Source organism: Amphibalanus amphitrite, unplaced genomic scaffold, assembly GCF_019059575.1.
Source record: "Amphibalanus amphitrite isolate SeventyFive unplaced genomic scaffold, NRLGWU_Aamphi_draft 002198F_arrow, whole genome shotgun sequence".
In the NCBI taxonomy this organism is placed as follows: domain Eukaryota; kingdom Metazoa; phylum Arthropoda; class Thecostraca; order Balanomorpha; family Balanidae; genus Amphibalanus; species Amphibalanus amphitrite.
Window position 1 is genome coordinate 1 of NW_024883689.1, and position 15,294 is coordinate 15,294.

Below are 15,294 nucleotides of genomic sequence, written 5' to 3' on the forward strand. Positions count from 1 at the left end.
TATTCCTCCTTATGTGTTGGTAGAAAATGGAAACGGGGGTGGTAACTCTGGGAGATAATGAGATAATGTTCGCGCCGGGGCGGGGCGGGGTCGTGCGTTGGGCACGGCTCTGGTGACGCGCCAAGCGGCGTCCCCTGCACGCGACGTCCGCGTGCTCACCCCCCCCCCCCATGGTGACCCCGCGGCGGGGGGGGGGGTGCGCCTGGCAGCCCCGACTGCTGAGCCAGTTACGGTACCGCCCGCGTCTGCTGAGGTGTTTACCAAAAAGAGCCGCGCGCGTGCGGTGTGTGGAAATGGGGCGCTTTTCACACGTAATCTGCGTGTTTTTGTGGGGGGTCCGGGGTGGATGGAGTGTTTTCTGAGCTGCGTTGTTGTTTCTAGAAGAGATGCTGGACTGCCTCTTCGTTTTTGTCGGTGTTTTTACTTTTTAAAGGGACTATCCCACCTTCTAAAGACTAAAATGTTGTTAAAACCAGTTAAATTGTGCCCGACTTTATAGATTGGATGACCAGGAACACGGTTCTGGCATTTATTTTTCATTAAACATCTTAGGCTTCCCGTATTCCAAACACAAACTTTCAAATATGTGACGTCACAGCCAAAATAACCTCCTTCCCCAGGCCACATTACTGTCATAAAGCTGATTCTTTTTACTCTGTAGGCACCACAACAAAGTTCAGACCAAGTTTTAAGCGATTTTTCAACGAACAAACCCATTTAAATCAGAATGACTAAACGAGGTGACGTCACACTAACGGTCGCTCCATGTTGAAGATAGGGCCTTGTACAAGGCCCATTTTCAAATGAAGGGAACGAATTTCTTCAACACCTAGAGGCCGCGGGGGTTGCAACCTAGATAGATAGTGGTTTCTGAACCTCGCCGCAAACTTGGCTATCTCAACTCAAACCCCATGTTAAAGGTGGGATAGTCCCTTTAAGGTGTGGGATTCCTACAGCCAGTTAATTGTTTTATTTTATGGTTGATAAGATCCGCAATGCATTGCAAGTTTTCTTGATCATTGTTAACAAAGTTAAAAATAATGAAACTTAACTCATGCTGCAAACACCGATATTCGTGTATGAAAAAAGTAGCACTCCCCTGCATTTTCTGTATTATTTCCGATCTACCTGTCCAAATTGTGACGGGTCACTGGCAGAAGCCAGTGTTCGGCAGAAGCCAGAGCCTGGTCATTTTAAACAGCAATACTGTGACGATAACATAACGTTAACGGAGCTAGGATGAAGCTATCTGGGACCGATTCGCGTTGGCGCACTAAGGCCCTAGTGACACTTGATTTCAAGCGTCACTATGCGATTTCGGTTCGCGCTGAGCCACTAGCCGATTGGTGTAAAATACCGCTTAGTGTCACTACATTCAAGTGTCACTTGGCCGCCTAGTCTTACTAGCTTCCTAGTGCGCCATCTCGAATCGGCCCCTGGCCCTGCTTTTGTACCCTGTTTTCCAAGCCATTTATTGCACCATCTTGCTTAAATTGCTGCTGGGTGACAGATGATGAGATGCTCCTTTGTTGGATAAAATGAAACATAGTCGCATTTATTTTCTCCCGCTGTGCCATTGCCTGGATGCTATTGTGCGTTTAAATCCCGAATGCGTTGGTGCGTTGGTTAAATGCGAAACGTTCTTGTTGTAATGCTTGGAATTCGTTTCGAAATACCTACAAGTAATATTTTACAGCAACTTGCGGGAGTAATAAGAAGGCACACTGGTTTTGGTGCACTGTTTGATTTTTGTCGACTTTTGAGCCCTTTTGTGTCGAAGGTGAACTGAACCGTTTCCTGACACAGATTCTCAATATCACGTACGGTTTTTATTTATCGTATTCCGTTCCCTTGATGTTGGACGGAAGCTGCTCGCATTGCGACATGTCTTGGCACGTTTCATTGTGTCTAGTATCCGCTCCGGTAATAACTCGTTCTGATTTTTTTTGTAATATATTTTTCTTACGTTGCAGGTATGTACCATTTACCCGGGGCGGTTGCTGCCATCATCCCACCATCGATCCCTGTGTGTCATCAACCAAGGTGAGAGTATCGGCCGTCTGACAGTGGTGACGTCATCGAGGGGTCCGAAATGACGTCACAAGGGGCACTAGTCTTCGAAAACCGATACAGAGTTTTTTTTTTGGTACAGTCTAGCCGCAAATCGGTGTCATTTCCGGATTTTAGGATATTGTATGTAACATGGAAACCTGAGCGGAAGTTTTGTCGGCGTCATTGATGTGTGAACATTGGTGAGCAGAGAATTCTTACCTAAATCTGGAGAACTAAAACGGATAAAATCGCCTCAGGAACGGAGACAGCCCATGAAACCCATTGGCCTCGGTAGTCGGTGCGAGACGCTGCATTTCCTTGGGCGTTTACTGGACACACGGGAACAATTCACAACTCCCAGGGTGGTCTGCTCCAGCCTGCCCCATATCCGTTTTTCTGACCGCCAACTCTTCCCATCCATTTCTCCCCTCCCCTCCCTTCCCCCACCGACGCCAGTCTCCCACGGCGGACGCGGCATTGATCTTACCGGGTACACTCTCTGACATACCGTCCCCGGCTGCGGCGTCAGAGACTGTACCGGTCGGAGCGGCGCCGGCGCTCGCTCCTTTCCGAGGCGCTGAGCCGCAAACACGTGCTACTCCGCGCCGCCGCCGCCGCCGCCGGCTGAGTTTGAGCGATTGTGCGTGCGTGTGGACGCCAGACGCCAGACGCCAAACGTGGAACGCGAGACGCTCACGCGACAGGGCGCCGTGCGTTGCGTGCGTGCGAGTGAAGCTCGACTGCTCAAGTAACGGTGTGGTGTGACTGGGACTCGCCGGCGGTGCTGTGAGTCGGGAGTCGTTGCCGGCGCTGTGAGTCGGGAGTCGCTGGCTGAGGTGTGCCTGTGAGCGGACCGCGCCGGTGTCGACACCGACGGGCCCCCGGCGACTGTGCGCGTGGTCCGGGCGTCCTAACATGTGGCCCGCGGCCGGTGCGGTGCCCTTCATCACACCCGAGATGTTGTCTGCTTCTCAGGTGAGTTGAGTGGTGTTTCGGGCTGTAAGACTGAAAAATTCACCCAGAGACTGATTCCAGATAGGCTGCTGTCGGTTTTGGGGTTTGAGTTACCTAGCTTTGCCTTGAGATGACGTCGATCTTCGAGGACATATTTGAGATTCTGTAGACTCGGGTTCGATCCTGTCGCGTATTCGGTGTTTCGTCTCCGTTCAATGTTCAGCTTTGCTGGTTACATGCTTGGCTACTTCACTGGTGAGTTTGATGACGTTGGACGCCAAATGTGCCCCAAGCCGTGGTTTGCGATAGGTCCGTTATAGTTTTGAGGTCAGGGTTGTGGTGTGGTTCTGTCAGTCTGGACTCCGAGCTCCTTTCGGACGACGGTGAAAACAGGGCGCCTGGGGCGATTTGATCAAGGTTCGTGAAATTCACACGTGATGTTTTACATGTAGAAGGCCCATGAAGGGGGAGAACTTCCAAATATCACGTGACTACAGGGTGGGGCAGAAAGATTTACCTCTTGATTTTTGAAAATATTTCGGTCCAGAACGAAGATATTCAAATGATTTTTGGTACACGTATTCAGTAGCATGTACACATCTCAGCAACGGCACTATGAACCAATTTGACCACCTTTGGTCTTCACCCCTGCCCCGAAACCTCTCCCTGCGGAGAGGCGCGAGCGCCGCACGGTGTCTTCGTCGAAATTCGACCATGCCGTCTCGAGTGCCAGCTTCAGAGCGGCGATGCTGCTGTGTGGTGTTGCACACTTCTCCCTCTCCAGGATGGCCCAGGTGGTGAAGTCCATCGGGTTCAGGTCTGGACTTGGTGTCCGCATGTCCTTGTCCCAGAATCCAGGCATGTGGGTCTTGCACCACTGTTGAGTGAAGTTGGCCGTCTGAGACGACGCAACGTCCTGGACAACGACGTATCCGTCTCGGAACGACTGAGTGATCCAAGGCAGAGCATGTTACTCCAGCAGATGGACATTAACGTGTGAACTGACTTTCACATCCGCCTCGATGAAGATCAAGGGTCTTTTTGAGCCGTCGGATGCGACGGCAGCTCAAACCATGACACCAGCAAGGTTGTAGCGACCAAAACTGGCCTGGATAGCAGGATCAATGCTGGATGTACCATCTGCCAAGATTCTGACGCCTTGAGAGCTCATCTGGGGCTCAACCGTGGAAATCTTTTTATCAGATCAGAGGAAGACCTTGCTACCGGCGCTTCTGATTTCCTCCAATATCTTTTGGACCATGTGAAGCCGCTTCTCCTTGGATGCCGCCGAAATTAGGCGTCGACGTTGCATCGTGTATGACTCAAGGCCCAAATCATCGTTTATGATTCTCCTGATCGTTTTAGGCGAAAAATCGAGGTCCTTTGCCAGTTTGCGCATGTTTCGCCAAGGAGTTCGAGACACCATCTTGTGCACGATATCAACCAGCTCTTTGGCGCGGACATGTCTTGTTCTGCCTGGGATGGGCTTCCTCGACACCGTACCTGTCCCTTTAAGGCATTTAATTATACTGTTAGCAGTTTTTATGGCAACACCGAGCTGTTTGGGAACGCTTCGGACGCTGTGGCCAGCCTGCATCGGCGCCGCAATTTGGGTTCTTTTTGCAATCTCCGCCATAGCTCATCAACAACCATGACGAAATAAAACACAATCATAAAAATTATACACGAGTCAGTTGGGAAGCCGCATGCAAAATTTCACTAAAATCCGTCCAAAACTTTTTGAGTTATGGGCTGAAAACAAACAGGTAAATCTTTCTGCCCCACCCTGTAATATGCCCTCCGGCGCCCTGTTTTCACCGGCGTCCCTCCTTTCGCCTGTTCTGTTGTTTGGTTCATGCTTAGAGCGCGTGTTTGAGAGGCCAAATTCCAAAGGCTCACTCATTTCAGCTCGATTGTGGGTAGAGTCGGGGTTTCGTCAGTAGGCGTTTCGTTGCTCTTCCACCTCTTCCACTGAGGCTAGTGGCCAGCGTTTGAGTGCTCCGGGCATGCAAAAGGAGGTAATCTGCCCGCTCTCACCCTGCCCTGTGTCCGTGTACTCCGGTGCCACTGCCGGCTGTCCTACCCCGTCCCACCCCGTCCCTCCCCAGCCAGAGGGTCGTCCCAGGGGGGGGGGGGGGCGTCTCCTGACGCCATATGTGGCCACGGGTCTCCCCTCCCCCATCCCCTTCCCTCCCCTCCCCCTTCCCTCCCCTCCCCTCCCCTCCCCTCCCCTCCAGCTGGCGCCTAATGGTTCACAACGGAAGTCGCCTCTGACGGCTGGGAACACTAAGAACCCCCACCGGGAGTCCTGAACTGCCAAACTGCTCAAACCCTGAGAACCCCATACTGTCCACTGGGAATCTTGTACCGTTGATTCTAATTCAGTGTCCAATCGGAACCCTGTGTCATTTACTATTTTGCTACGCACCTGGAAGCCATGTTCTGTCCTCCAGCAACTTTGAATTGTCTTTGGAACGCCATTGTGATCGAGGAACCCTGTACCCTTCACTGGAAGTGGAACCCCACTCTTCTGGAAACCCAATTACGCGTTTTGAGAAGCAAACTGCTCACATCTTATGGAAACGACCCCTCAACTCGTACTGTCCAGACTGGCTAACCTACAAGCTGCACTGTTTACAAACCTTGCACTGCTCACAAACCTTGCACTGTTCACAAACCTTGCACTGTTCATAAACCCTGCACTTTCCACAAACCCTGCACTTTCCACAAACCCTGCACTTTCCACAAACCCTGCACTTTCCACAAACCCTGCACTTTCCACAAACCCTGCACTTTCCACAAACCTTGCACTGTTCACAAACCGTGTGCCGCGCTTAGGGAACCGCGGGCTGCTACTGGGATGATTTTCCTCGCTTCTAGGATGCATCCACAGACCCCAATATGCATCCCGCTCCTGATCAAAAGTTTTCTCACAACGACCCATTCATCCATAGTGTGGTGAACAACTTTTGTCATTAAAGATGCATGATTTATCAATGGAAGTTTAGCCATGCTATGCAGAACTATATGTGGCTGAGTGCAAAGAGTCCGCCATCGCACCAGAAGTTGTATGGTTGTTTTGGATGGAATCTAAACAGACCCGTCCCTGCTGGTCATTTCTACCCGGAACAGAGCTAAAATCTATCGCGCAATGTGTATTGTGGCCGTCTGACTGGGTTGCCCTTTCACCCTCATTCAGAGGTGACGTTGAGGTCCGAGATGGGGCTGGTCCTCCCGCTCCGCTGAGGTCATATTGCGGTCAGTGGGGCTGGTCCAAAACCTCCACACACCTCCCATTACATTGGCCACTCGTGCTGCCCTGAGACCTACCCAGAGGTCATGTCCTGGGGCCCAGAGTACTTTTCTGCGTGTCCCGGCGGTCGTGAGGGAATAATGGCTCGCGCGCGTGCCGTGGGACACAGGTAACAGAGGCACTCTGCCAACTCGGGGGAGGGAACGGAATGCCAGGCGCGGTATAGGTTATCGCCGAATAGCGTGCAGAAACTATTGGTGCCTAGCAGATGGAGTGATCCGAGTTTTTTTCCTGTGTTTGCCTCATCAGCGAGATTGGCTCCGAGTGTTTTTTTTCTTTGTGTGTTCCTCATCAGCTAGATTGATCCAGGAAGGTTTTCTTTTATGCATGCTCGCGTCGAGTGATTGGTCACGGAGGAATACCGATTGCCCATCCGTTGATCTTTGGTCATCGGTCACTGTTCATCGGTATTGTATTGTATTGTATTGTATTGTATTGCGTTGCGCATCGTTGTGGTCTCCAAACATGCAGTTGCTTGGCTCTTACCACCACAGAGTCAGAACAAGATATTGCACGGCCTATCTACAGCACGAACATCTGTCCCTATGCTTAGACATAATGTACAATATAATAATATACATAAAAGCGAATAGCGATGTTGATGAAAATTACTCGGGTAAAAGCTTACAATAGAAGGCAATAAAACACAGAAAAAGAAGCACTCAGCCGCGAATAAGAAAACCATCATACCATCTAGCTAAACATGTGTCGGGTCGACAAGCGCGGCTCGGACGCGACTTCTAAAACGTCTCCTGCCCACCTCCTGCCGTAAACCAGCGGGACCCGTGGATCGTTCGGAGGTCATTGGTCAGTGTTCAATATCATTGGTGAGCGGTCACTGATCTTTTACACTCGGTCAATCTAGAACTGTTTGAATTTGCAGATTCACCTTTGTTGATACGACTGTGATGGGAGAGGGGGACGGTTCCGACTTTTGCTCCCAGTCCGTAAATGGCTTGGATCCATAGAGCGTTGGTTTAGAGCAGGGCTGCAGAGTCAATGACGTTTCGATGACCCTGACTCTGACTCCGATTTCGAGTCGGACTCCGCAGCTGTAGCAGGCCTGCGGAGCCGATGGATTCTCGGTGACTCCAACTCCCACTCGTAGTTTCGGCCTCCGAAATTGACTCAGACTCCAGTCAGAACTGTCGACTCCGACTCCGACTCCGACTCCTGGTTTAGAGTTTGTGTATTCCTGAGCCTCTACCCGTCTCTATCGATCCGTTCGTTGCCGGACGGTAGACTGCGCCGCAGTACACCCCGCCTGGCTGCAGGCTGTGCCGCAACACTCCACCAGCTCAGCTGATCGCTCCGTCACCGGCCCTGTCAGCGTCACTGGCAGAGGTGTCACAGACGTCCGCCTGGCACCACCTAACACCATCACCACCATCACACAATCCCGCTGGCCGTGTTCCAGAATTTGCTAATAACATAAAAATGAAAATAGTTTTTCACACTCTTTCGTCCAATTAAGAACAATTTTCCACTCGATGTTACAAAAAACAACAACATTGGGTTGGCTTGTTGTTTCATGCCTTTACCACACTGGATAGAAATGTAGGCAATTGATCCTTTTCTATTTTTTGGAGCCGGCTATTCCCGTTTTTTATTAGGAATTTTTTCCTCTTACACTTCTGCCAAGATACGATTTTCGGACACTGCCCACTGGTGATTGGTGATTGGTGACCCCTCGCCACCCATTTATCCACCCCCCCCCCCTGACCTGTCGATGCGATCAGCGCGGCTCCCCGACCCCGACCGGTGCGACCTTTGTTCTGGTCCGTCTGATTGGACCTTCCTTCGCCAGAATGGCCGATGCGCTGCCTGCCGATGGGCGTCGGTTGCGATGGATGGCTCCGATTTATTATTTACCTCTATCGATGTCTGTGATCGGTGCCTTGGCCAGGTCGGGTTCCGGAAAGGGTCCGAAGGCGGCCTCCCTGATCGACGCTGGGTGCTCCCGTCGTGTTGCAATCTGGATGCAGTGAAATTTCACGATGCTTCTTTTCGGTTGGCGATAATGGAAACAAGGAATGATAGCATATTACTAGAAAAATAGTTTATTCAACAATCGCCTGGCTTGTTGACAGATATGCTGTTTACTTGTTGGCTGAACCAACAATGCTCCGACTACCATTTTATTAATTATGTATATGTAACTACACTTGTGTCGAGGGCAGCACTTCACTCATTTCTCCATTCAGGCCCAGCGTTCAGAATTGAGGAATGTCTTGTTTACAGGCCCATATAAATAACTTTTTGTGGAATGGCCCTTACATAAACCCGCGCTCCGGTCCGCCAGCTGGCTTTTTGTCGGTGTCGGGGACCAGACCAGCCAGCGCTGCGCGACGAACCGCACAAAGACCCGAGTGTTTACACGGGTGGCCTGACGGTGGTGTGAGTCGCAGATCTGGCACGGGCCGCGCGCCCGCCGCGCTCAATGGCGGCCCTGTGCGCCCCTGCTCTGTGGCGGGGGGAGGGGAGAGGGGGGACGCGCAGTGAGTCGCGCTGGAACGACGCTCCCCACAGCTGCCGACGCGGTGCCTCGCGGAGGGAGGCGCTCCGGTGAATCCATGGACATTTTTCGGGCATTTGTCCCTACGCAGCTTCCCAAATTGGCAAAATTCTGTCATTTCTTAGCATGGAAAGGAAACTAGTCAAGTCTGTCATACAAATTTGTAGTTGGACACCAAGCTTACTGAATGTGAAATCCGAGGAATTTTACGCCATAAGAGAACCTTTTCGGGGAGAATCCCCGTCCCTCGCGGCGTCCAGTGGATCTTTCTGTCTGGCTCGGCCAGTATGTGCGCTGGGTGGCAGTGTCCCAAAATGTGTTGATTTGGATGGGAAACGACATCCAAATAAAAATCGTTTTTCACTCTCATCTCTACTTTTTAAGAACAATTTTCCACTCCCAATTTTACTGACAAAAAACATGTGCGTGGATGGTCTTTTACATCTTACATTTTACCACACTTGTTCATAAATTTATGCCATTGACCCCTTTTCACTCTTTTTGGGCCTTATCTGACTTGCAATTTTCCACTCTTATCCCCATTTTTGGAGAGGAATTTCCCCTCTGACACCCAAGCCCCCAAACACAATTTTGGGACACTGCTGGGTGGGGTGCTCCGCCGGGCCACTGCTCGGAGCACGGCTGGTGCTCGGCAGCGGCTGCACAAAGGTGCCGCACAGGCGTCTGTCAGAAGAGCGGGGCATCTATTTCTGTCCCCCGGACCGTCACCGGAGAGCCCCCGGAGACAGGTCGGGGAGGTAACGCAGCTCCCAGAAACAGTCGTCAGAGATTTCCGGTGACGTGGGGCCTCGGATGGCTTCCAGGATGGGATATTTGTAACTGGGGTTTGTGAAAAAATCGGGTGATTTATTCTTTTTTTTTTTGCTCTGCTTTGGAATATTTAAGCAAGCTTTTTTATCACATTACCTACGTCACGAATTGGCAATTGAATGTGGTTGAAACTTGAACAAATTTATCTGCGGACCCAATTGAACAGGAGAAATACAAGTGAGCCTTAAAAATGTCAAATGATGTGTGTCATAGGAGTAGGAGTGTGATTTTAATGTGTTCAGTATTGTTTCATTATTTTTATCAACTGCATTGAATGCGTCAAGCATCTGTTGACACTATCAAGTATCAACTAATTGAGCCAAAGTCTTGGCTGAGCTCAGCCCGACTCAGCCTAATTCTAAATAAATCGTTCCATACTGATGGCCAGAGCTACGTCAAAGTCGAAGATGAACTTATCGATTTCGCTCAGATAAGCTTAGAATTATTTTGCGATGAAAGCTCATGGCGCCCGGTGACCATTTTCCAATTCGAGCCTCGCTCCAATGACGGTCATTGCGCCACCATTGCGCCACAAATGTCTGACGCCGTTAAAACGAATGGCATCCTGAATTGTGGTCATCTCACGTGCCTCTGATGCTGCCGCCGCTCGCTGGGACGGAAATTTAATCCACTGTGTGGGGCTACTGGAATCAGCTGGAGTTCGGCTGTACTGAACGACGGTCTCGATGGATTGACCGGAGCTGCAGCTCTGTCGCTAAATTAGGTGACGCAACGGTTCAGAGGATAGTCATAGAGTCGCTCTCTGAAGTGTCTCCAATGCTCATTTGAGGTAGGGAATGCTGGATTTTAGTGACATATTGCTAGGATATGACGTAAAATATCTTTCTCTAGTTTCTGCATTTTTATTTATGTTCGGTATATTTACGTCTCCGGGCTCTGTATCTGATGTCTTCCGATATTTGAGATTTCTGAAATATTTTAGTCGGTCACTTCTTGGCGACGGCCTGAAATTCATGTGGCAGCTATTGACTCCCCCCTAGCAAAGCATGCATAGGTACCTCTCACATCCCTCCCCACCACCAACTGCGCCCATCTCTGGTGCCCTTTGCTAATGCTCTGGTGCCCTTTGTTAGTGAGTTGAGCGCCATCGACCGACAGATCTTGTTTTCTCGTTGGCCGCGCAGAGAGCCTGCGAGGGCCGGGGGTCAGTGCGCTCCCCCTGCACCAGAGTATGTTTGTCGTTCTGACGCCGGACCAGAGGCGGATCCAGCTCAGAGTTTTTTTTTGGGGGGGGGGGGGGCAAACCATAACAATTTATCGATTCTTTCCATGCATCGTCCATAGGCGTAATGTTAAAATTCTGCCGTTTGGGGGGGGGGGCAAATGCCCATTTTGCCCCCCCCCCTGGATCCGCCACTGCGCCGGACGCTCTACGTCTGGTGATCGTCATTCGGCGGGGGCGACGGGTGGTATTCTTGGTACTGGGGCTCTGCGTCAAGAGGAGGGGGACAGGAAGGCCTGGTCAGTTGAACTAGTGAGATGTTGCTGGGATTGAGGGCTGAGGGGATGCAGGGCTATGCTCCTAGTTCAGATATCAGCCCAAATGAACTGTATTTCTGGCTGTCTATTTGAGTGGAATAAGACTGGACCCAGGTCACCTCGATGTCATTTCGACTGTTCTTTGGTCACCAACGTCCAGCTGAATCAGGTGTTTACCAAACAGTGCAGAGTCCAGCCACCGGGCGGCGCTGACTGTCGGTCACGTGATATGTGATCTGAACCACCCCCAGTCCGGCGGCACCGTGCCGCTCACGGGCCACGGCCAGTCGCGGCCCGTCGTCAGCGGCGCAGCCATGCGGTCCTGGTGCCTGGTTCTGGTTAGCGCCGTCCTGCTGGGGCCGGCCGGCGCGCTCCAGACGCCTCTGGGCCAGTTCTTCCCCGAGGTGCCGCCCCACCAGGCGTCCCCCGATGCCGGAGATGCGCTCTTCCTCACGCCCTACATCCGCGCCGGCAAACTGGAGGAGGGACGTAAGATGGCGCGCGTGAACGGTCTGCAGACGGACGTCAGCAGCTTCGCCGGCCTGTTGACCGTCAACTCGACGCACAACTCCAACATGTTCTTCTGGTTCTTCCCGGCCAAGAGCGGCGCCGCCGACGCGCCGGTGGTGCTCTGGCTGCAGGGCGGACCGGGAGGATCGAGCCTGTTCGGCCTGTTCGTCGAGAATGGTCCGTTCAGCGTGGACGCCGCCATGCGGCTCCACCCTCGCCAGTACTCGTGGCACAACACGCACAGCGTGCTCTACATCGACAACCCGGTCGGCACCGGCTTCAGCTTCACCGAGAGCGACGACGGCTACGCCAACAACGAGGACGACGTCGCCAGGGACCTGTACGCGGCGCTCGACCAGTTCTTCACGCTCTTCGACAGCTACCGCGCCAACGACTTCTACATCACCGGCGAGTCTTACGCCGGCAAGTACGTGCCGGCCATCTCCTACAAGATCCACCAGGAGAACCAGTCGGCCAAGCGCAAGATCAACCTCAAGGGTCTGGCGATCGGTGACGGTCTGTGCGACCCCGTCAACCAGCTGGACTACGGACACTTCCTCTACAACGTCGGCCTCGTCTCGGCGCGCGTCCGCGACCAGCTACTGGAGCTCCAGAACAGAACGGCCGACTACATCAAGAACGGTCAGTTCGACAGAGCTTTCGTGAGCTTCGGCATCGCCATGGAAATGTACGAACAAATTACTGGTCTGGGGTTTGTCTACAACTATCTCCTTCAAGAAACTCCAGTCGAGTTTTCATACTACCCCAAGTTTCTCACCGCCTCAACAACTAGGAGTGCCATCAACGTTGGGAACCTAGTCTACCACGACGGCTCGGATGTTTACAAACATCTGGAGGGTGATTTCATGCGCACGGTTCGTGACAAGATCGCGGCGCTGCTGGACGCCGACTACAACGTCCTCATCTACAACGGCCAGATGGACGTCATCATCGACTACATCGGCACGGAGCAGATGGTGCGGGAGCTGCCCTGGAAGGGCCGCGACCAGTTCGTCCAGTCCAAGAGGCACGTCTGGTACGTCGGCGACGAGGTGGCCGGCTACGAGCGACACGCCGGCGCCCTGACCCAGGTCATGGTGCGTAACGCCGGCCACATCCTGCCGTTCGACCAGCCCAAGTGGGCCTACGACATGATCAGCAGGTTCACCTCGGAGAAGAGATTCGCCTGAAGTCCTGCTGACTGCTCCCGATTTTCATCACTGGTGTTTTATCCCGATGTATTTTCTGCGAGTTTTACTCTGACCAATTATAAGCGATATCTGCGGCCGTTATTTGGGCCGCTTTAGACAAAAGACAAAACCCTAACTCATTATTTGTTTCCCTGAAGCCATATCTAAGGACTGATGTGTATCTGTGTTTATTGAGCAATGTTTACCTTTGCATAGCGTCGGTCAATAAATGGATCGTTGACGTAAGCCTGGTGTGTTTCTGTGAAAACTGAATTCAGATTCTTTACCGCTGAATTCAAACAATTCAGTCATATTGGTGTGAAACAGGTCACCATAGAATATATTTGATCTTCGGTGCCTAGGTGCATTGCAGTGTGGGTTGCATTGCATCGGCACTGTATGCTTTCGGTTGCAGAGATGTTCTAATTCATTTGAACAGTGAACACATTAGACAGCTTGGTCCTTTGGGATTATGGTTTATTGAAAATATTGGTACAAGCATGGTGCACTTACACAAGACATAGATGTTCAGAAACGTTCTTCATCATTTCACGCTCAACGCACGAAAGCCTCAAACGCACCACAAATTATATACATTACCCAGCATTTCAACGGGCTTAGTATTTCAGTACTTCAGTACTTACTTTTATCACGTCTCACACATTGGGGCAACAACTTCGTGCTTGGTATGTGTATGACGGACATCAGGAAGTCGCTGTCTGTCAAGGCTCAGGCGAATCTCTTCTCCGAGGTGAACCTGCTGATCATGTCGTAGGCCCACTTGGGCTGGTCGAACGGCAGGATGTGGCCGGCGTTACGCACCATGACCTGGGTCAGGGCGCCGGCGTGTCGCTCGTAGCCGGCCACCTCGTCGCCGACGTACCAGACGTGCCTCTTGGACTGGACGAACTGGTCGCGGCCCTTCCAGGGCAGCTCCCGCACCATCTGCTCCGTGCCGATGTAGTCGATGATGACGTCCATCTGGCCGTTGTAGATGAGGACGTTGTAGTCGGCGTCCAGCAGCGCCGCGATCTTGTCACGAACCGTACGCATGATGTCGCCCTCCAGGTGCATGGCGACATCCGAGCCGTCGTTGTAAGCGAGGGTGCCGACATGAATGGCTGCTCGAGTCGCCGAAGAGGTCACAAAGGTAGGGTAGTAGGAAAACTCGACCGGGGTCGATTGAAGGAGGTAGTTGTAGACAAATTTAAGTCCAGTGATCTGCTCGTAGACCCCCATGGCTTCATCAAATCTGGCCGATGCCTCTTTGAACTGGCCGTTCTTGATGAAGTCTGCTGTTTCGTTCTGGAGCTCCAGTAGCTGGTCGCGGACGCGCGCCGAGACGAGGCCGACGTTGTAGAGGAAGTGTCCGTAGTCCAGCTGGTTGATGGGGTCGCACAGACCGTCACCGATCGCCAGGCCCTTGAGATTGATCTTGCGCTTGGCGGACTGGTTTTCCTGGTGGATCTTGTAGGAGATGGCCGGCACGTACTTGCCGGCGTACGACTCGCCGGTGATGTAGAAGTCGTTGGCGCGGTAGCTGTCGAAGAGCGTGAAGAACTGGTCGAGCGCCGCGTACAGGTCCCTGGCGACGTCGTCCTCGTTGTTGGCGTAGCCGTCGTCGCTCTCGGTAAAGCTGAAGCCGGTGCCGACCGGGTTGTCGATGTAGAGCACGCTGTGCGTGTTGTGCCACGAGTACTGGCGAGGGTGGAGCCGCATGGCGGCGTCCACGCTGAACGGACCGTTCTCGACGAACAGGCCGAACAGGCTCGATCCTCCCGGTCCGCCCTGCAGCCAGAGGACCACCGGCGCGTCGGCGGCGCCGCTCTTGGCCGGGAAGAACCAGAAGAACATGTTGGAGTTGTGCGTCGAGTTGACGGTCAGCAGGCCGGCGAAGCTGCTGACGTCCGTCTGCAGGCCGTTCACGCGCGCCATCTTCCGTCCCTGCTCCAGTTTGCCGGCGCGGATGTAGGGCGTGAGGAAGAGCGCATCTCCGGCATCGGGGGACGCCTGGTGGGGCGGCACCTCGGGGAAGAACTGGCCCAGAGGCGTCTGGAGCGCGCCGGCCGGCCCCAGCAGGACGGCGCTAACCAGAACCAGGCACCAGGACCGCATGGCTGCGCCGCTGACGACGGGACGCGACTGGCTGTGGCCGTGAGCGGCACGGTGCCGCCGGACCGGGGGTGGTTCAGATCACATATCACGTGACCGACAGTCAGCGCCGCCCGGTGGCTGGACTCTGCACTGTTTGGTAAATATGATCCAGGCGCCAGTCACCCCTGACTCAGCAGAAAGTTGTTACTTGGTCTTCTTTATTAGTTTTTGTTGCTCAAGTGGAGTGTCTCATTTCTGCTTATGTATCTGTGTTCCTAACCCGAGCTCTCCAGGGCCTGACTGCGACGTTTTCCTCCATCACTTCTTTTTTCGCA

At 52.7% G+C, this 15,294-nt stretch overlaps 2 protein-coding genes across 3 annotated transcripts in view; one reads left to right on the top strand and one right to left on the bottom strand.

Moving 5' to 3' along the window:
- Positions 1–2,629: 2,629 nt before the first annotated feature.
- Positions 2,630–15,294, top strand: part of LOC122376556 (RNA binding protein fox-1 homolog 3-like) — a 32,180-nt gene continuing 19,515 nt past the window's right edge. For both annotated transcript variants that reach the window (XM_043356455.1, XM_043356456.1), the window contains exon 1: positions 2,630–3,027. In XM_043356455.1, coding sequence (XP_043212390.1) covers positions 2,968–3,027 — 60 coding nt within the window. In that variant the 5' untranslated portion in view covers positions 2,630–2,967. The remainder of the gene's footprint in view (positions 3,028–15,294) is intronic.
- LOC122376555 (venom serine carboxypeptidase-like) lies at positions 13,322–15,035 on the bottom strand. Its single transcript, XM_043356454.1, has one exon. The coding sequence runs from the start codon at positions 14,978–14,980 to the stop codon at positions 13,595–13,597; it is 1,386 nt and encodes a 461-aa protein (XP_043212389.1). The 5' UTR covers positions 14,981–15,035; the 3' UTR covers positions 13,322–13,594.

What these genes read in the sequence shown, in the direction of transcription:
- LOC122376555 (XM_043356454.1), bottom strand. Translation starts at nt 14,980, where the DNA reads ATGCGGTCCTGGTGCCTGGTTCTGGTTAGCGCCGTCCTGCTGGGGCCG.